Here is a 23056-nt window from a genome sequence, read left to right on the forward strand (position 1 = left end):
CCCACTCAGGCATTGCTGCAGGGCTGTGCTCAATGGCTGTCCTAGCCTGTTCTCCATTCTCAGTCAGTGTATAGATTATGCGAGCAACTTGCCAACTGCCTTAAATTAATTAAAATGGATCAGAGTTCTCACTGACCTAGGGTATGCAATTGCTTCACCAGCTCATTGTGCCATTGAGGCCAAATTCAGAGCCAGCACATGTACAGAGACAGACACGTTTTGATAAAGGAACAGAATTCACAAACATTTGATTATTTGATTTATTGAACAAAAAGCAGCATGTACACAATACACATTTACAGATATTACACAAATATTATTACATGAAAAATGTCAATCGTGGTTTGGTCCAATAGTAGACAATTGCTATTCTACACCAAATGATTGCACTTCTTCTTCTCAGGCCTGCTGAGAGTTCCTGCTTCGCACTCTCCTCCTTGATCAATACAAACTTGTACTGCTAAAGCTTAAAGATCTTTAGGTCTGAAACACTTAATATGTCATACCCGTTTACATAACCACTCAGTGTAGCATTATATATAAAGTACATTACCCCCTTCGCACTCACTCTCTCTTGCAAAAACCAACACCTCCATTCCCACCCCTCCTCCACTGCATTGGTTAAAAAACAATTTACAGAACATACATAAAAAATTAGTAACAATTTATTACAAGGATGAGCAATTATTTGGGAGACTTTCATCATATATGTTGATTTTTAAAAGGTACTCAGGACAGTTATTCTAGGTGTAAGTGGCTTGTCAATTATTGCAATTAATTTTAAAACAATTATTTACATTTAAGGGAAAAAAAATGAAACTTCAATATAACAGCAGCAGTACCTCAGTTTGAAACACTGTCTGCAAAACTGACCAATTTAAGACGTATCATAAAATGAAAGAATAGTTGAGATCAACATCACTACTCGAAGCGACACCCCAAAGGGCACTTGACACGTGTACAGAAACAATCACTTCATAATGTCACAAAAGATAAGCATTCCCTTCAGTGACTGATAATCACTGCTCAAAATGCATAGTGATAATTGTCAACTCCAGTGCCTACACAGTAACCTGGTGGAACATGGCCTTCCTCAACAATGGTTAAAGGCACCCACTTTACCGTCTTACCGATAGTCAGTCAGCTCAAGATCTGGTAACTTCCATAACAGATTAACAATAGTCCCATTAGGGTTGCATTTATTTTTATTTGTACATGGGATGTAGTTATCACTGGCAAACCCAGCATTTGTTTACCATACCTAATTCACCCTTGAACTGAGTGGCTTGCTACACCATTTCAGAGGACAGTTAAGGGTCAACCACAGTGCTGTGGATCTGAAGTTACATAGACCAGATATGAATGGCAGGTTTTCTTCCCATAAAGGATACGAGTGAACATTAGATGGGTTTTTACTACAATCAACGATAGTTTCATGATCACCGTTACTGAGACTAGCTCGCAACTTTTTTAAAAAAAATTTGAATTTTATCAACTGCAGTAACATGAATGCAGCAGTGATATTGGCTACACACATGAAACAATTAAATCAGAAGGAAAAACACAAAAGGGAGAGACTTTCATAACAAATAATAAATTAGATTTTAGTGATAAGATGTTATTGGCAAGAAATAGAATCCCAAAATGCATATCTTAACATGTGCTCAAAAACTACCTTTGAAACCAGTAGACATTTAACATGATATTGAAACTAGTGAATGCTAATCTAAAGCAGTCTGCAGTTGCCACAGCTGTGGTAATACTTGGCTTCTGATCAAACTAATCATCTTATGGAGGTCAGGCAGCATCTGTGATAGATAAAACTTGAAACACTAACTCTGTTTCTCTCTCCACAGATTCTGCCTGACCTGCTGAGTACTTTCAGCATTTTGTTCTAAGTTTATCAGCATCTGAAGTATCTTCCTTCTATCATAATCTCATGGTTTGGATCGACTAGGAAGAAGCAGCAGTTATTTCAAAGTTAGCTGTTTAGATGGTAGATAATGCAGCCAGATAATGATAAGAATTAGCCAGATTGATTCAACTTAATACAAGTTAAATTTAGCTTTGCCTAAATACAATGCACAGCTATGAACCATTCAAGAGAAAAGCTTCAGATACTGCTGGCACAAGCTGAAGAAAATAATGGACAAGACACTTTAATAGGGTTTTACCTACATTACATGGAACTTACCTTTTCCATTCATGCTGCAATTTTGCAGCAGGATCATAACATAATAGGGCAAATATTTTGCAAAGTTGACTGCTGTCCTGGGCAGAGATCAACACTACTGACTGAAGCACTCAAGATTGTTTTACAATGATATAAAACAATTAAATTTCAGTGTTAAATAGGAAGTTGGGCCACTTTATGAACCTCAGTTGTAGAATGTAAATTAAAGCAGCAAACAAAAACATGGCCATGATTTCATTGAATGGCAGTGCAGGCTCAAGGAGCTATATCACATACTAAAAACACAACACGCAAATTTCAAATAATGTAGACTTATAAAATGATGAGAACAGACACTTTTACACTGTTCTTAATTTCTGATGCATTGTTAAAGGGATTCATCACATTGCTCCATCTCCAAAGCTAAACAAGCTACAGTACATTCTTATCTACTCTCAGAGCACATGGAAACATCTCAAACCCTACAATAATACCATTTTCAGTGATGCTTTAAAACAGCCATAACCCAATTTCTGTTTAAAGATCTCAGCAAGCAGATACCTCGATCACCATTCAAAGAACACATAGCCATTAGAACTAAGAGAGGGCATGGCAGGCATTGATACATTACAGCAGTCTTTCACATTGCATCCAACACCTATCCACAGCCAAATGTTATTTGACAAGGGAAGGTGTTAATTTAATGAGTATTTAGGCTATTCAAAAAGCAGATACGCTTTTCACTGGAGTTAAACTGGCTAAACAGCCAATGGCATGAGGCAACCTATTTTAAAAAGTAATTCAAATTTCTGTTCATGCATTAAAAAGTTACATTTACTTTCTACACAACACATATTATTGCACTCCATGTCTTTGTTAGGAATAAGACCAAGAACAATGCAATGCATCAGGCACACGGAGCAAATATATTGTTCTCCCTAGATACACAAGAAATTTTCTTCATCCTCTTTTCAGGATTCTTGTTAAAATTCTGCTTAGGGAAGTTAGCATACCATGAATCATTGCAAACATTTAGAAATCCAAGTACGATGAAGGTCTCTAAATAAACAAGCCCAGATTTATAATATTTTAATTATTATCCTTCTGTGGGAGAGCTGTGATGAATAGATCTGAATATGCTTTATATCAGTTCCTAGCACAATAAAGAGGATCCCTTCAAACCAAGATGAACAGGGGAGAAAAACTGTTTCTGGATTTACCATGTCTTGTCCAAGGTGTGCATATAAGTGCAGCCATCAAAACAAACTTCAATTAAATGTGTAAAAAAACTGCATGTTGAATAAAGAATGTACAAGCCTTCACCAATCGTTTATTTATAATAAGATGCAATTTACCTGGGGTGGGAGGAACAGAAGAGTGAAGAAATCGTTCTAGTTCCTCAGTTCTGAAAAATCATAATTATTGTTCTCAATTGTCACTGCAGTAGATGGATAATGTAATTTCAGCTATCCCCACCAACATTGTGCTGATCTTTTAATCGTTATGCTACACGTAAAGCAGCACCTAAGTGCAGTTTACTCCCCTCAATTCAAAATTGGTCAATTCTACTTAGCTGTTCATTCAAATTTCTTTGACGACTAAATTCCCAATTTGCAGTTTTATTAACATCATAAATCAGATTTTTGAATTTTCAAGTTTTGTATGCAAATCTTGGAATTAACAGGCATAGGTTATATTAAAGTCTGAATTCAGCACAGTGGCTTTTTCAACATCAGTGCATTGTCAATGTAGGAATAAAATACCAGCACCTTACTTTTCTTCTCCCTGGGTGTAACCTTTGTTAAAGCTGTAGGCACAGCAGCTCTGTTCACCTTTAAACTAAAAAAAAACATAGCAAACAGAGACCAATTATATAGATTCAATTTTACATTATTGGCAGCTGGGTTCCATGTGCCAGATCAAGTCCCATTTGTACACGAGCTAGTGCATGTATATCATAAATGTACCATATCCAGACAGTACTATTTCATTCCCAAGTCTATTACCATCTCCAATCTTAATCAGGCATGTCAATGTTGAGCTTTTGAGGAGGAACAAAGTACTTCCCAGGGCTCTGGGTGATTACAACTCCAGTCTTCTTATGGAACATTGGGGCTATTTTGGCAGGCTCTGGTACAGGAATTTCCTCAGAGTCCTCGCTATCATCATGATGAAGTTCATACGAAATGTTTCCATATTCTCTCAAGAAAGGAAAGATCTCCAGAAGGAACTGGCAGAAGTCTTTGCGGATTCCAAACCACCCTACAAAAATATCAAAATTAGTGGTCGTGAGAAGTTCAAGAGCCATTCTCATCATCAAGCACCTAACAGCTCTATTAAAGGTCAGGTCTGTCACTTTAATACAATTTGGAGTACAAAGCCTTTTGAAAAGAGTAGAAAATATTGACAACAGTTTTTGGATAACTCGCTTCAACAAGTCAAAGATGAATTCAGGAATCAGAAAATTGAAATTTTGAAATCTGAGACCATGTCCAACATGAATTCATGAAAATTTAAAAAGAGTCAACATATAAACATGACATTTAAAACAAGACATCTCCTCAGAGGGGAAGAAAAGCTTAGTCCTGACTTACCCAGTTGAATTAATCTCTTTTCCCCAATCTTATCAGGCCTCTCCCTCCATTATGAGATAGTTACAACACAGTCTTTGTTCATAAAACTCAAAAATAAAATCAGATCCAGGGAAAGATCTATTACAAAGAAAGTTGGACTTGGAAATTTTCAACTTGCACATGATGCTGCTGGAAGAATGTCATCGTCAGGTCATAAAACATTGGCGAAGGAGCAGCACTTTGAAAGGTTGTGATTTCAAATAAACCCGTTGAACTATAACCTGATGTCATGTGACTTCCAAGTTTGTCCACTCCAGTCCAACGCCGGCACCTCCACATCATAAAACATAGGAGCAGAAGGAAGCCATTCAGCCCGTCGAGTCTGGTTCACAATTCAGTGAGATCACAGATGGTCTGATAATCCTCAACACTACTTTCCTGCCTTTTCATCATAACCCTAGATTTCCTTAATGATTAGAAATTTGCCTCTCAGCCTTGAATAACAAACAGCCCTCCATGCTTAAAAAATTCCATAGATCCACTACCCGCTGAGAAAAGAAATCCTCCTTATTTAATGCACCCTTAAATGGGTGAATCTTTGTTGAGACTACACCCTCTAGTCCTAGGCTCTCCCACTAGGAGAAACAACTTCTTTGCTTCTACCTATCTAGCCCCCTGAGAATCATGTATGTTTCAATAAGGCCACCTCTTATTTTTCTAAACTCCATTGAGCATAGGCCCAAACCACTCATGTTCTTTTCACACCACAATTCCTCCATATCCTGTATCAGTACAGACCAGGTTTGCTGTGTTGTCTCCAATGCCGATATATCTTTCCTCAGATAAGGGGACCAAAACTTTTTGCAGTGTTCCAGATCCAAAATTCCCTATTTTACACTCCATTCCCTTTGAAATAGAGGTAAACATTCCATCTGCCTTCCCTAATAGCTGTTAAATTTGAAAGCCAGCGTTTTGTGATTTATCCATGGGGACCCCTAAACCCCAAGCTGAATAAATACTTAATATCAGTTTCATGGCAGAAGACAGCATTCCAAAAATACTAAATAATCAAGAAATAAAAGGGGGATAGGAATTAGATACAAACATTACTAGAGAAAAAGTACTCAGAAAACTAATGGAATTAATACCCAGTAGACTCCCTGGACTTGATGGGATGCTTCCTAGGGAACTAAAGAAACTAAAGGAACTAAGTACGGGAGTACTGGATCTCTTACCACATAGCATTAAATTGAAGAAAAAGATATACAATCTTTAAACTTCCCTGATTAACCACAGTTGGCTTGTCCCCTTCCTAGAATTCTTCTTTCTCACAGATATATTTTTGTTGCGAGTCATGAAATGTTTTCTTAAATGTCTGCCATGCTTCCTCAACCAAGTTTGCTGCTAAACTCTTTTCCTAATCCACCCAGCTAGCTCTGCCCATGTTCTTTTGCAATGACCCTTATTTACATTTAGCAAAGTTGTTTCCAACCCAAGATTCTCCCTCTCAAACTGAATACCAAAATTCTACCATGCAACGGTCCTTGTTTTCTAGGGGACCTTTCTTTTAAAAATCAGACATCATTTATTAAACCTGCCTCAATAAGCACATTAACAGATTCAAAACAGCCCAATTCCTGGTTTGATCCACAATGTTCTTGGACTCTGTCCCAAACACAAGGCATGAATTCTTCCTCGTGGATACCCCTGCCAATTTGACTTTCTCAATCTACATGAAGATTACAAGTCACCCACGACTGACATACTGCCTTTTTCACACATCGTCATTATTCCCGATTTATTCTGTCCTACCAAATCGCTACTGTTAAGGGGTCCATAGATTAAACACACTTGTTACCTCGACCCACTGGATCTACATCTGCCGATCCTAGATCATTTCTTGTTATTCCATCCATTATTTCCCTATTTACCCTATTTTCTGTCATTTTTCTATCTTCATACACTCTGTCCCTTCCTGCCCCATTCTGGATATCATTATCTAAATAGCTGCTCTTAAATGCTGCTATATGCTTTCGTTTTGCACAGCTACATTTTGCCTCTCCCAAATATCAACCCCCACCAAGTTTAAAGCCCTCTCCACAGCCATAGATATTAATTCACCAGGACAACAGTCCCAGCATGGTTCACGTGAAGCCCATTCCATTGGAATAGATCCCTTCCACCCCAGTACTGGTGCCAGTGCGCCACGAATTGAAATCCAATCCCCCCACACTAATCTTTGAGCCATGCACTTAACCCATTTATTTTATTTATCTCACGCCAGATTGCACATGGCACATACCATGTGCATAGCATCAATCCAGAGATTACTATCTTGGAGGTTCTACTTTTTAAATTGAGCTCCCAATTGTTCAGTAGAACCTCCTTTCTAGTCCAATCAAATGTTGTTGGTACCAAAGTGGTCCCTCCCCACTCCCAGTTCTTCTCCAGTCCTGAGGAGGTGTCAACACAGTCTTTGTTCATAAAACTCAAAAATAGAATCAGATCCAGGGAAAGATCTATTACAAAGAAAGTTGGACTTGGAAATTTTTAACTTGCACATGATGATGCTGGAAGAATGTCATTGTCAGATCATAAAACATTGGCAAAGGAGCGACACAACCTTCTGGACTCTCACTCACAGCTGCAGAAAACAATATCTCTCTCTCTAATTGTACTATCCTCCTACCATTACTACATTCCTATTTCATCTTCTTACTTGAATGGCACTTTATACCACAGTGCCATGGTCAGTTCACTCATCATCCCTGCAATTCCTACCCATATCTGCACAGATTGCATGAACTTAAAGTTATTAAAATGCCCATAGGGCATTCAAAATACTTTTGAATTCAAGCCTCAACTGATACTTGAACTTCCCCTTCTAGGATATTAAAATTAGCCATGTAGCTTGAGAAGGAACAAAAACAGAAATTGCTGGAAAAGCTCAGCAGGTCTGGCAGCATCTGTGAAGAGAAAATCAGAGTTAACGTTGATCGGACCCGAAACGTTAACTCTTATTTTCTCTTCACAGATGCGGCCAGATCTGCTGAGCTTTTCTGGCAACTTCTGTTTTTGTTCCTGATTTACAGCATCCACAGTTCTTTTGATTTTTATTTAGCATGAGAAGGAACATCCATTGGGTTATTTGCAGTAATGGCAAATTTGTGGCTTTGCTGCTTCATCAACCCTAAAACTACAACAAAAAAAAACATTCAATCACAGAACTGTCATGGTGCAGGAGGAGGACAGTCAGCCCACTGTGTTTACACCAGACCTCTGAGCATTTGGGTTTCGTGCCTTTCTCCCTTAATCAAAAAAAACCAAAATCAAATTATACTTCACTCATGCACACTTACATCCTCACAGTCTCTAGTCCATTTGTACATTTTTAGATTCTATTAGATAGGAGTAAAATAAAATTATTCTAACAATTCTCACCTCGCATACCCTGCTTTCTTTCACATTTAAAATAACATGCGCTGCGTGTAATGCTAGTTACACCATCCTCTCCTCACCCAAACTACATTTACTCTCTCTCAAACTCTGAGGTAATACTGGGCAGGGTGTAAAACCAGTGTTCTCCCTGATTCCATGCGATTCCCACCTGATGATGTAAGTTAAAATTACCATCATTCTGCCTCTTTGCTCTCTCAAAAGTGGGGACAAAAATTGGACTTTGAAGATTCTTCTGAAAGGTCATACTCCTTTTAGTCAATGCAGCTGCAGAAGTTTTAAGAATGAACTTGGCCATATCATCGATAAAGCAAGTCAAACTCTAATAAGTAACATATTCAGAACAAGAACAGATACCAATAGGTAACTTATCACAGCTAATAGTCCTCCAGGAGCTCATTCAGAAGACATGGACAGGCGAGCTGAATGCAACGATATCAAGAGTAAAATCAAAGCTAGCATTGTGTTTTTTTTCTTTAAAACTTTAATAACTAGCTCTCAAACCAAGACATTCTCTATGTATACATTCAACGCAATGTGACATTTATTAGACACTAAGGACGTGTTGTGAGCAGTAATAAAGTGTAATGAATATTGCTAGTCCCAAACAATATTTAATCAGAACATAGCTTTCACTATATTTGCACATTCTAATCTCTTTACAGTAATAAGCCACCGCACTATTGTGACAATATACATCAAAATGATTTACTCTAACAAGTCTAATGCGCACTATTCATACTTACAGTGATTACCACCTTTCTGACCAAATGTGGTTGCCATTAATGTTATCAAAGACAGCCAAAGAGGGATGAAAATTGGAATATAAGAAAAATTATTGTGGCCATCCAGTTTGTGAACCAAAAGAATCTGGGGAGAAAAAGAAAAATCATAAGTGCCTGTAGGGAGAGATTTTACACTCCATTTGGGGCAAAGAGAAACCTCGCAAGGGTGACCATCTCAGCTGTTTGATTTGGAGAGTCTTGCGATGGCTTTGCATACGTGTCAAAAATACTTTTGAATTCAAGCCTCAACTGATACTTGAACTTCCCCTCCTAGAATATTAAATCAGTCAGATAGCTTGAGAAGGAAAATTCATTGGGTTATTTGGAGCAATAGCGAAAATGACATCAGCCCAGGCTAATTTTATGCATCTCCTTATGACCACTATGAAGTGGCAAGACAGATCTACAGGGAAAAATGATAAGTCCAAAGTCAGCGAATGTGGGGGGGCGCGAGAAGAGACCTGAACTCAGAATTCATCACTCAAGCGCCCTCTCACTACAGCTTCCAGATTGCTACTGATCACTGCATTTCAAGCATGACTTGTAAAAACACAATACTCATCAAATGCTTTTTGTGCTAGATCAATCAAGCAAAACAGCAAAGTAAAACTTAAATCTGGAAACTTTGTAAGTGATTTAAACTGTCCACTAAGCATCAATATATCTTCAGCAATGAAAATCAGATCAAGTGATCACTAACTGTGGTGATGCTTTAGTAACTGAAGCATGCACTGACCCCATTGCCAAAGCAAGTTACATACCTCAAAGGTCAAAAGCGGAACAACAATGGTCATCCAACTGATGGCCATTGTAACATGGGTCCGCCTTTGTTCAGCTATCACATCCATAGACCGCAAGAATAGTACCGACCACACAATGTAGTAGAGCACCACTAGGCAGAGAAATGACATCAGGATCCACAAAGGAACACAGACCACCTACAAAAACAAAAATCAGCAATGTCTGGCTAAAGAAATTATACTTGTTTCAAAACTAGTTTTCCTGCATTTACATATTTTTTCCACTTCAGTGATCTGTGCTGCCCGTGATAATATTTGGTTACTCTAAGCCTGTTGACAACTTGAAGATTTAACAATAGTAACTAATATTGTAATGCAAAGCATAGACTATCACAAACAGCTCAACCATGGCTCTTATAATCTGCTTTTTACAGATAATACATGATGTTTTGCTTCCCAATAAGCAGCTAAGCAATTTATCTGCATGGCTTTTAACACCCAACAGAATAAAGCTTCCTGAACCCGGTATATAATGTTAAAAGAGATGTAGAGCTTTTTGATGCAGTTTACTAAAATGTGTTCCTATGCTAGTGAGTGGCAAGTGTGTAAAGCATATGAATAGCCAGTTGTATCTATATTCTGCTCAAACTGTATCAATTGAATTCCATTCCTTTCAAAGGCAGGTTCCTTGACTCACTGTCTTCTGACACTTCATTTCACTCAGTTTCCAGAGCAGATTTTGTCAGTGGTGTTTGTCATTGCCTTCCAGTCACAAGGACAGAGCAAGGAGGGAGGTCCCAAGTCTACCTCAGCCAGAATGAGAACTGAAACCCATTGAAACATCTACCTGTTCCAACAGGCAGGTCATGTCCATCTTAACAGACCATTCCAGACAGTATTCAATGGCAGTAATGGACCATGGAAGGGAAGCTTGTAATCAGGTTAAATTTTGACCTTTAAAATGGATTGGAATATCTCTAAAACAGAAAGGAAACAATAGAATAGGAGATGACCATTTAGCCTCTCATGCCTGTTCCACAGTACATATCATTGCTGATCTGCATCTCAAGAGTTATTTATCTGCCTTGGATCCATAAACAGTAATAATTGCCTAACAAATCTAACAATCTCAGTACTGAAAGTTTTTAAATCGACTCATACATCCCAGAATAAAATTCCAAATTTCTATAAGTGGGTGTGGGAAAACATCTCCCATTTCCCCTCAGTTTATGCCCCTTTATTTTTGACTACCACACAAGAGAAATGCTAAGCAATCAATCAATGGAAGAAAAATTACCAGCCAAGGCCACTTGATGATTTCATCCAGTCTTAGTGCAATGAATATGAACTGAAGAATGTTCACAGAGCACAGGATTTCTAACTGATAAGCAGAGTAAAAAAAACAAGGGAAATGTAACAAAAATGTTTACCCAAGGTATTCATACAGCATTTTAGTATTGTTAAGAGCATGTACAGTAAAATTTATCTGTAATATTATCAATAATCTAAAAATTTAAATTTAAAACAGCTTAATCCATTACATCAAACCTTTATACCTGAAACACAAAAAGAAATAGCTGGAGAAACTCAGCATGTCCGGCAGCATCTGTGGACAAAAAGCAGAGTCAATGTTTCGGGTCCAGAACCCTTGAGCACACTGTTGTTGTTGAGGTGCCAGATGAATTTCAATGTAAAGAAATGCGAGCCATTTTGTTACAAGAAACATGGAGAGACAATAGTACAACTTTGGGAGGAGTACAGAAGCAGAGGGACCTCGCGGTTTTTATTCATTCATTCACGGGATGCAGGCGTCACCGGCTAGACCAGCATTTATTGTCCATCCCTAATTGCCCAGAGGGCAGTTAAGAGTCAACCACATTGCTGTGGGTCTGGAGTCACATGTAGGCCAGACCAGGTATGGATGGCAGTTTCATTCCCTAAAGGACATTAGAGAACCAGATGGGTCTTCCCTGACAATCAACAACGGATTCATGGTTATCATTAGACTCTTAATGCCAGATTTCTTTTATTGAATTCAAATTCCACCATCTGCCATGGCGAGTTTCGAACCCAGGTCCCCAGAACATTAACTGGGTGTCTAGATTAACAGTTGAGTGATAATACCACTACCACCATCCCCTCCCCATGACCCTGAGTTCAAGTGCATAATTCTCTGACATGGCCAGGGAAGTTGAAACAGCTGTTAAGGTGGTTTACAGGATCCTCGAGTTTATAAACAGAAGCACAGACTATAAAAGCAAGGAAGTTATGCTACACCTTTACAAATCATTGGTCAGACCTCATCTGGAGTATAGCATTCAGCCTGGGCACCCTTTTGAAGGGAAAGATATTGAAGCCCTGGAGAATTCAAAGAAGATTTACCAGAATGATACCAGGAATGAGGGATTTCAGATGCAAAGATAGATTTGAGAAATTGGGCTTATTCTCATTGGAGTATGCAAGATTAAGAGGTGACCTTATTGAGGTGTTCAAAACTATGAACCATTTTGACAGGGTAAAGAATGATATTCTGTTTCCACTAGTTGGTGTGTCAGTAACTAGGGGTCATAATTTCAAGATTGCCAGCAAGAGAGCCACGTGTGAGATGAGGAAGAAACTTCCTTACTTGGAGAGTTGTTAGGATCTGGAATGTACTGCCTGCAAGAGGGAAGTGGTAGATCCCAAAGGAGTTTCAAAAGATAACTGAATATATATTTGAAAGTGATGAATTTAGACAAGATAGTTTGGAGAATGGGACTAGATGGATAGCTCTTTTGGGAGGCGGTATTGAAGTGATGAAGCAAATAGCCTGCATCTGTACTGTAAAATTCTATGGTTCTATGCTGCCAGACCTGCAGGGTTTCTCCAGCTATTTCTGCTTTCATTTCAGATTTCCAGCATCCGCAGTGCTTTTTTTTTAGTTTTATTTATACCTGTAGTAATTGATGCCTGATAGCCAAAGGAAGGTTTTAATTCCGCTAAAATAAAAGCAAAGTAATGGGAATGCTGGATGTGCAGGTCTGGCAGCATCTCTGGAGACAGAAACAAAGTTAATGTTTCAAATTTGATATGACATTTCTTCATAACAGAACAGTCTTTCAAAAAAAAAAAGTCTTATTGAACTGGAAACGTTAGCTCTGTTTATCTATTCACAGATGTTGCCAGACTTGCTGAGTTTCTCCAGCACTTTCAGCTATCTCGTTTTGAATTCCACTAATCAGGTTCGAGATAGATTGGCTATTCCGATGAATTCATATTTATATCAATATTCTGTAGAAAGGCACAAGCACTGTAGAGTGTAGCATTTTTAGAAACAATATCCATTTTTATAGCATCTTTGAAGTAGAATATCCAATGTCCTTTACAGGAACTATTATTATCAAATAATTGTTTGACAGAAAGCCACATAACAAGGTATCAGGGCTGATTACCAAAGGTTTGGTCAAAGAATGAGCTTTTAAGGAGCTACCATATTAAATACAAGATTAGCACAACTAACAAAGGTCTCTAGCGAGGACATCCTACCTCCAAAGATCGATCATGTCGAAATCCCCATACACAAGCAGCTACTGACACCGGAGATACAAAGAACAGGGGCATGAAGACAAGCAGCCAGAAGTGAGTGCCTCGTTCAATCCGGTCACACACCAGAACTTCAAACATCAACAACAAAAGGTGGATTCCCACAGCTATTAGCATTGCTTTAAATTCCACACAGGTTTCTCCTTCAGCCCTGTGTTGAAAGAGAATAAAGAGTAAAGAAAAAGCAACCGGCAATTTTACAGCAAACTTATCAATAGATTCAAATTAACAGAGATTCAATCAAAGAACAGCATGGAACATGACAGTGCTTTTGTTTTACTTTAAAAGCAGGAAAATGGGGCTGATTTGATAGCTGTTTCTAAGAACTGACATAGGCATGATGGATCAAATGGCTTCTTTCTGTGCTATGTCATTTAATGCTAAACAATAACCTGTTTATACGGTGACTTTAATGATACAAATCATCTCCGGTGATATACAATGTTAAATACAAGAGGTTAAAATGCAACTCAGAGTCCAGAGGTAGGGAAGAGTCCAGCCATATATTAACCTTGTCAAGGAAGTTTGATTTTTAATTTTAACTCCAACAAAATGATTTCTTGCTCACCATGTTTGTACACCCAATTCTCACCTAATTATCCCTGAATTAATATGTAACCCTCACTTGTTCCCTAGTTCCATTAGATTTCAGGCAAACCCCTGCCAGAACCTAGCAGATATTAACAGATAGGACTACTAACAAACTGATACTTGAACTTTCCCTCCAAGAACACAGATTAGCCTGACAGTTTGAAAAGAAATATCTGTCGGTACACATTCATTTCTTGACACAAAGGAACATTTTGAATTTGGAATTCAGGAGATAACAATGTATCAAATTAATTGTTGCCATGTTGAATTCCCATCGTATCCCAAGATTTGAACCACAGAACAGTCTCATAATAAGACGTAGGCTATTTTAGACTTGCCTCATTCACAGGGTGGCAAATCTTTGGAATTCTGTGCTCCAGAAGGCTGTGGAGCTCAGTCATTGAGTATATTCAAGACAGAGACAATAGATTCCTAGATAGTAAACTTGACAGGGCATGCAGGAAGGGTGTGGAAAAATGGCATTGAGTAGAACATCAGTCATCACTTAGCTGATTAGAATATAGAAAAAAATCCCTACAGTGTGGAAACAGGCCCTTCGGCCCAACTAGTCCACACTGACCCTCAGAGCATCCCACCCATCTAATCTACACATCCCTGGACACTACGGGCAATTTAGCATGGCCAATCCACCTAGCCTGCACGTCTTTGGACTGTGGGAGGAAACTGGAGCACCCAGAGGAAATCCACACAGACACGGGGAGAATGTGCAAACTCCACACAGACAGTCTTGGCAGAGCATGCTCCGGGGGTGGGGGGTTGCTATTCATATTTCCCGTGACCCTCTAACTGCCCTCTCCTCGATGCTCTGCTCCTCAGCACTTTTCAAATTAAACCTTCAAGCTGCCTTGTTGAGTTTTGGGTGGCATATACACTTGGGCTCACTGAAAGACTGATGGTTTTAATCACTGCTCACCTGTACTGCGGATTCCGTGCCCACACTCCTGTTCCCACTGAAGCTCCAATGATGACCATGAGTTTCCATAGCCAGACAGGTGTAAAGACTGCCCAATAACTCCACTGGATAATTCCATCCAGGCGCAGAGAAAGTAAAACAGAGAACAGTAGCAGGCAGGCATAGATCAGGAACTTGCTACATAGGGAAGTCAGAGAGAGAGATGTCTAGGTTATACGACTGTCATTATTGGTCTAAAAGGCAAAAAAGCTGCATTACTCTAACTCATCTGCACAGCCAATGAGTAAGTGAGCACTGCAGAATGGATGACACTTTTCCATATTGTTTAATAAAGGCTATTTAGGAACCTCTCAAACAGACACTGCTACATACAAAAGGATATGCAAATAATTCAGTAGGATGGGAAGAGGCTTGTGCAGCCCATAATACCTACATGGACCAGTGGGCAAATGTTTTGTGTCTGTGCTGTGAATGCTACATCACCTTTTTTCAAATTAAAAAAGGACTTTTTTTTAAACTTTGTAAATTGATATCTTCTGCTCATAAGTAAAATACCAACAATCTCATCATACAGTCAGATTTATACAGCATGGAAGCAGACCCTTCGGTCTAACTCGTCCATGCCGATCAGATATCTTAAACTGATCTAGTCCCATTTGCCAGCGTTTGGCACATATCCCGCTAAACCCTTCCTATTCATGTACCCATCCAGATGCTTTTAAAATGTTGTAATTGTACCCGCCTGCACTACTTCCTTTGGCAGCTTGGTCCATACAAGCACCATCCTCTGCATGAGAAAGGTGCCCCTCAGGTTCCTTTTAAATCTTTCCACTCATGTTAAACCTACGCCCTCTCGTTTTGAACTCCACTACCTTGGGAAAAAGATCTTGGCTATTCACCATATCCATGCACTCCATGATGTTATAAACCTTAATGGTCATCCCTTCAGCCTCCAACGTTCCAGGGAAAAAAATCCCCAGCCTCTTCCTATAGCTCAAACCCTCCAATCGTGGCAACATCCCTGTAAATCTTTGCTGAACCCTTTTAAATTTAACAATATCTTTCCTATTGCAGGGAGACCAGAATTGCACACAATATTCCAAAAGTCACCTAACCATCGTCCTGTACAGCTGAAACATGGCATCCCAACTCCTATACTAAATGCACTGACCAATGAAGACAAGCTTGCCAAACACCACCTTCACCACTCTGATGGCCTAGGAAGCCACTCAGTTTTAGGACAATTAGAGATGGGCAATGAATGCTGACCTAACACGCAATGCCCATATCCCATGAACAAATAAAAAGTATCTCGCACCATCCAGAGTCTGATAAACTATCCCACTGTAACCTCAAAGCCTGGTCCAAATGTAGAGCAGACACTTAATACAGCTCCATGTATTATTTTAGTGTGGTGTCAGGCTGAGTTTAAAAAGGTGCCAACCAGCATCATGTGAGCATTTATCTCATTATATCAACAGAAGATTTGTAAGCATGCTTGAGTGTTGGACACTCTTGGTTCCACTCTGAAAACATTCAAACATTAACCATATAAACCTGGAGCTCTGTGCATGTATACAAGTTCTCTTGGTGGCAGTGAGTCATTCACAGAAACAGGCAGCCTCCAACATACTAATGGTCTTACCAGCTGCAAGCCACAGTCAGTAGCTATTGCTCTCTGTGCTAGCATAGAATACCCAACTATATTAGGACATCCTGTGTAGCAGCTTGACCTTTTCTCAAAAAGGTCTAAAAGCTTAACCTTTCAGAGGAAGGTCTGGACAGACAGTGTCTGATTATCTTTATTTGCAGACCCAAGACACTTGTAACAGAGTCCAAATCATCTAAACCTGTGAACCATCCAGTCTGCTGTCATTAATGCCTGCCGTACATTAATTAAAAGAATATTTTAGCAGCAAATTCATATCACAACAAACTCAAGATACAGCGCATGCCTGGCAAACTTTTAATTCTTAACTCCTGCCAATTTCAAAAAGGTTTTATAACATCTCAGAAAGCCTTCTTCGGCTATTGGACCTTGGACAGTGGACAGCATTGTGACACTCCAGAATTATTCTGCGTGTGATCCCACTAAACTGATGCTGCAAAGCAGGAGAGATAGCAACACACATACTTCTCTATACAAACCCAAAACAACCTGCAGATGGTGGAAATCTGAAATTAGAAATAAAAGACTCTTGTAACAGGTCAGACAGGATCTGTGGACGAGGCCTACTCAACATGTGACCTCAGTGCAGCCATAGATAAAAGGGCCAAACTCCTGATGGGGAGTGAGAGTGACTGCAGGTGATATCGAGGCATCAGCTCAGCATCACCTTCTCAAAAACAATTTAGAATGGACAATAAATGCTGGCCCAGCCAATGACACTCACAGCCCATGAAAGATTTTAAGAGAAATTTCCACATCTGATGTTGTGCCATTTCCCCTGGTAGTATATTCAAGGCTGAGATAGATTTTTAATCATTAAGGGAATGGAGGGTTAGGGTGAAAGGCAGGGAAGTGGTCATGAAGATTATCAGAGTAGTCATGATTTCATTGAATGACTCAATGGGCTGAATGGCTTCTTCTGTTCCTACATCTTACGCTCTTGTAGGAGGCAATAATTATAAGTGAAAAGAGTCTGACAACTCGATTATTTTCCTACTGATTAAGCAATTCATCCTGCAAACCAGCTCAGAACTCCAGCGTACAAGCTTTAACTGGCGTTCCCGAAATTATAATCCACGTTTGACACGGAATGTATTTGTTGGTTGCATATTTGGAATTTGGCAACATTTGGGAATAAGAACTCGTGGACCGTCGGGTCTCATGGTTCGTTTGTAGTGCGAATTTGTTGCAAAATTAAACTTTTGACAAATGTACACCAGTGAACAGCATTAGGCAGGCAAGATGGTTTATAGGACTAGGTTTGGACCAATCTGAAAGGGTTCAAGTCCAAGGATTTGACTGCAACAATACAGGCTGCTGTCATACCGAGGGGCTGCTGTACTGTCAGAGGAAGATCCTGGTATAGAGATGTAAAAGATTCCATGGCACAATGTCAAATTGTAGGAATGTTATCCTCAGTTTCCCTGCCAGTATTTTTTTAGTGATGTTTGAGGGATAAAAAGACTCAGGTAACTCTAATACTACTGCCTATGTGATCCTGCTTTGCACAAATTGGCTACCCTATTTCCTACACTGCAAATGACAACAATTCATAACTTTTATTGGTTGTCTGATGATAATGAAAGATGCTAAACAAATAAGAACATAAAGAGGAGCAGGAGTAGGAGTAGGCCATTCTTTCCCTCATGCTTGCCTGCCATTCAGTAAGATTGTGGCTGGTCTACCCAAAAATACAAGCTTGCCTTTGCATTATACACCACTGAGCAAGTAGCGAGCTATAGCTTTTGCAGCTACCTCTTCACAAATGAGGTTCAATGCAGTTTTTCCAGTTCCTGACACAGAGTCAGCAGTGGAAACCAGGCTGAAGTATCTGGACACCGGGCTAATTGTCAGAGATGGCACAGTGTGGAGCTGGAGGAACACAGCAGCCCAGAAATTTCTGAAGAAGGGTCCCGACCTGAAACATCAGCTTTCCTGATCCTCTGATACTTCCTGACCTGCTGTGTTCCTCCAGCTCCACACTTTGTATTCCCTGACTGCAGTTCTTGCTATTTCTGAGGCTAATTGTCAGCATTTGCAAAGCACATTTACTTTCGGTTTTATATTTTCAGTCAGTGATGCTTTTAACTTTAATTATCGGTACATTAAATGCCTAATGCAGCAGAAGTTGGGAGGTGGCAGGCGTAGTCAGTGGCTGGCAGCTCAGGACCGGCTACTGCACTAACCCAAGCCCGAGGCTTCTGTGCTGCACATTGGGCCTTCCTTTCCTCTTCCTGCCCCCGAAGCACCGGCCTCTCGCCCTCCCGTCTTCTGTCCCCTTCTGCACCAACCGGGGGAACCGAGTGAATCGCCGCCTTTTACCTGGGATTGAAGTCCTGGAAGAGCCCACGGAGATTCATGGCTGTGTCAATGCCCAGAGCAGGTCGCTGAGAGCCGCCTTCAATCTCCTCTCTCTGGAGACGTTCATCCAGAGATCCGCCCCCTACCCCATCTCAGTGCCAACCTTAGCAATCAATCAATTAATCAATCCCCCTGCCAGGCCCATCCATCAGGGCCCACCACTCAAGAGTGCAAAATAAACCCCTGCACAAAACAACAACAAAAAATTAAATTCCAGGATTAGGTTTTCCAACTCACTGCAAACATCAGACATTGCACACAGTTCAAACATTGTTCTTCGCAATGACATATCTTGCCCAAAAGCAAGACAGGCAATGGCTCGATGATTGTTTAAACTCCAGGGGCGATTTGGCGGCTCCTCTCAGCAACTTTGTACAATTTCGAAGTTAGGAAACACCTTGCGCGCAAAAGGAGGAGTTGAAATTCTCTCGCTCAAAATGGCCATAGACGTTCTGAACAAGGGGCACTGGACTTGGGTTGGCACAGTGGCTGGCACTGCTACCTCACAGTGCCAGGGGCCCAGGTTAAATTCCACTCTTGGGTGACTGTGGATTTTGCTCATTCTCCCCACATCCTCCCCGGTTTCCACTGGGTGCTCTGGTTTCCTCCCACAGTCCAAAGATGTGCAGGCTAGGTGGATTAGCCGTGGGAAATGGCAGGGTTACAGGGATAGGTTGAGTTTGGGTGGCACGCTCTTCAGGGGCTGTGTGGACTTAATGGGCCAAATGGCCTGGGATTCTATGACTTGAAACATTAACTCTGCTTTCTCTCCACTGATGCTGCCAGACCTGCTGAGGTTCTCCAGCAATTTCATTTCTGTTTCAGATTTCCAGCATCAGAAGTTCTTTGTTTTACTAATTATATTGTTATATTGAAGTTATTATTGTTCAATTGCAAGACTGCAATTGATAGATTTCTGCTAACTATAGGTATTAAGAAAATAAGACAAAGACAAGGGAGGTGTTTGCCTAGTCCTATTATCACTCAACTGTTAATCCAGAGACGCAGGTAACATTCTGGGGACCCCGCTTTGAATTCTGGATGATGGAATTGGAATTCAATAAAAATATCTGGAATGAAGAGTCTAATGATGACCATCAATCCATTGTCAATCATTGGGGAAAAAAATCCATGTGGCTCACTAATCCCCTTTTGGGATCCTTACTGCCATCCGTACCTGGTCTGGCCTGCATGTGACTCCAGACCCACAGCAATGTGATTGACTCTTAACTGCCCTCTGAGCAATTCGGGATGGGCAATAAATGCTGGCCTAGCTGGTGATACACTCATCCCATGAATGAATTAGGAATTAAGGTGTTTACAGAGTAAATTTGCAGATTTGCCATGATCTCACCAAACTGGAGGAATAGAACCTGTGGCTCAGTGGTATGTTTCTACCTCTTGGCTAGAAGGACATGTTGGCCCACCGTGTATCATTTCAGACCCAAAATAGTTGATTAAAACTTGAGTTCGGTGTGAACAGGTTCAAGAGGCTAAATGGCTTACTCCTATTTGTGTGTGGTGTTTTCAATATTGAAAAATATCCCTAGGTGCTACACAGAAAGCTTGGCTCTAACAAAGGTCTTAAAGGTGAAATAGCAGAGCTGTTTATGAAGAGTATTCCAGGCAGCGGTTGAAAGTACCTGTTAATGCTGGGAAAGGGAGGATGGATTCATAAGGCTAATGGAAATTTTTGCAGCCAACTATAAAATTCCACAGTTCACTGGAAATGTATCACTTTTTCCCCAATTACACATCGTATATCTACCAAATGACCTAGAAGTTTTATCATGAATCACTGCAGAGCACACTGGAAATCAAGCTCAACTATTCCCAGAGTCATTACAAAAGTCAAAAGTTCTGAAAGGAATATGCAAAATCCTCAGACTACCTGATTTTCAAACCCAGGTTAATGGAAAGCATGGACCAGTTTTATGTACTTAACAAGAAATCCCTAATTATTACAGGCCATTAGATTCTAGCTAAAGCTGAACAATTAAACTAAATTATGTATATCCTAAAGTCAAAACTCTGAACCCCTTATAATACCCCCTTACGCACAGAGAAACATAAACAGGAAGAGAAAAAAAAATACATGGGCAGGGAGAAACAGTTCTTTAGTTTTTGTTTCCAAGATCTAACGGGTTGGTTCTTGTTGATCCGAAAGTTTCTCCTCGACCTTCCTGTTTCCACTGGTTTGCAAGAGGCACAGGGTGATTGTTTTACTTATGAAAGGTCTCTGACTTATCCAATTCAAACTCACAACTTGCTGCATCTGAAAGAAAGATAAGCCAGTTTTCTTCTTGTTTAAAGTGGCTTACTGCTGAGAAGTGAGAGAGGGAGGTTTTTGGCTGCTGCAAACCCACTGGCTTCTTTTCTGATCTGACCTTGGTTTTCTCTGTCTTGTTCAAAACCCAAGCTGTTCAGCTCCCTGACAACCAATCACTTTGTGTTTAGTAGGCAGAGGACTTTTGTCCTTGACAACTGATGGTCCACAAACCACTCAGCTCCAGAACCTCTGGACTCCAGTTCATCTACACATTGTTGGAACCCACAGCTACATCTCAAGAGTTCACTGTAGGTATCAAGTTTCTTACATTCAAAATGTGTAGCACTCCTTGTAAACCCTTGGTTTAAGACAGCTCTTTCTAATTTCCAGTTTTTTTTTAAATACACAAATGGTTAACACGGTGGCTCAGTGGTTAGCACTGCTACCTCACAGTGCTAGGGATCCAGGTTCAATTCCAGCCTTGAGTGACCAACTGTGTGGAGTTTGTACATTCTCCCCGTGTCTGTGTGGGTTTCCTCTGGGTGCTCTGCTTTCCTCCCACAGTCCAAAGATGTGCAGGTTAGGTGAATTGGCTATGCTAAATTGCCCATATTGTTCGGCATTAGCCATGGGAAATACAGGGATAGGGTAGGGAGGAGAGTCATTGTGGACTTGTTGAGCCAAATGGCCTGTTTCCACACTGTAGGGATTGTATGAAAAATAAAGACAGGTCTTTACAGTGCTTAGTCAACTTATATTTGCAAGCCAATTCAAATCCCTTCATGCCCTCCTTCCTCCCCCTCTGTGACGTCTTGCTGGAGAGTTACTCCTGGTGTCCTGGTTAATATTTCAATCAACACCACACAACTTAAGCTATCTGCTCATTATCACATTGCTATTTGTGGAAGTTTGCTAAGGCAAATTTGCTGTTGTATTTCCTACATTTTTGCTTCAAAAAGTACTTTCTCAACTGGAAAGCCCCTCAAGGTGTCCAGTGCTTGTGAAAGGAGCTATATAAATGCAAGTATTTGAGATAGTAGAAACTGCAGATGCAGGAAAATCTGAGATAACAAGGTGTAGAGCTGGATGAACACAGCAGGCCAAGCAGCATCATAGGAGCAGGAAGGCTGACGTTTTGGGCCTAGACCCTTCATCAGAAAACAAATCAGAGTTAATTTTTCAGGTCGAGTGTCTCTTCCTCAACCTGAAATGTGAACTCTGATTTCTGTCCATAGATGCTGTCAGACCTGCTGAGCTTTACCAGCAGTTTATGTTTTTGTTTCTGATTTACAAAATCTACAGTTCTTTCGGTTTTCTTGTTTGATGATGCTCCTCTGAAATGTCTTGGAATAATTTACTTTGTTATAAGTGCGATATAAATACAAGTTGTTGTCCACAATAGTCGGTATTACTTAACATTGATGGTTGTGCCTTCAGTTATCTAGGTTCCATACTTTGTAATTCCCTCCAAACCTTCCTCCATCCCTTCACCACCCCTCTGCACTTAAATAACCTTCCTTAAAAGTCCAGTTTTTAAATCAAGCTTTTACTGAAATCACTGCCTGCTCATTTGGTAACATTCTCATTTCAGAGTCAGATAGTGAGTTCAAGTCTCATTCCAGAAATTTAATTGTATCATTTAAACTGACACTCCAGTGCAGTAATGAAGGAGCACTACACTCAGTATACATTCTCATGATGATTTCACTGCAGGATTCAAAAGAAAATTTGAATCAAAAAGATAATTTCTATATCTTAAGGTTTTGTAGGTAAGATCATGAAGTTACAAAAGGGGATAGACAGGTTAAGTGATCTAGTAAATCTGTGGCAGATGGAGTTCAAAGCAACAAAATGTGAGGTCATCCACTTTGAATTCAAGAAAGACAAATCATAAAATACTTTTAATAGTGCGATATTGAGAAT

General features: G+C 40.0%; 1 protein-coding gene across 1 annotated transcript; it reads right to left on the bottom strand.

Annotated features, from left to right (window-relative positions):
- Window positions 1-246: 246 nt before the first annotated feature.
- tmem185 (transmembrane protein 185) lies at window positions 247-18938 on the bottom strand. The gene is made up of 7 exons (XM_020515801.2): window positions 18826-18938; window positions 14835-15011; window positions 13253-13460; window positions 11025-11108; window positions 9749-9925; window positions 8949-9072; window positions 247-4435 (listed from the first exon to the last, which is right to left on the bottom strand). Exons 1-7 carry the CDS (start codon window positions 18861-18863, stop codon window positions 4191-4193), a joined length of 1053 nt encoding a protein of 350 aa, XP_020371390.1. The 5' UTR covers window positions 18864-18938; the 3' UTR covers window positions 247-4190.
- Window positions 18939-23056: the final 4118 nt, after the last annotated feature.

This window comes from Rhincodon typus, chromosome 14 (assembly GCF_021869965.1).
Source record: "Rhincodon typus isolate 14 chromosome 14, sRhiTyp1.1, whole genome shotgun sequence".
NCBI lineage: Eukaryota > Metazoa > Chordata > Chondrichthyes > Orectolobiformes > Rhincodontidae > Rhincodon > Rhincodon typus.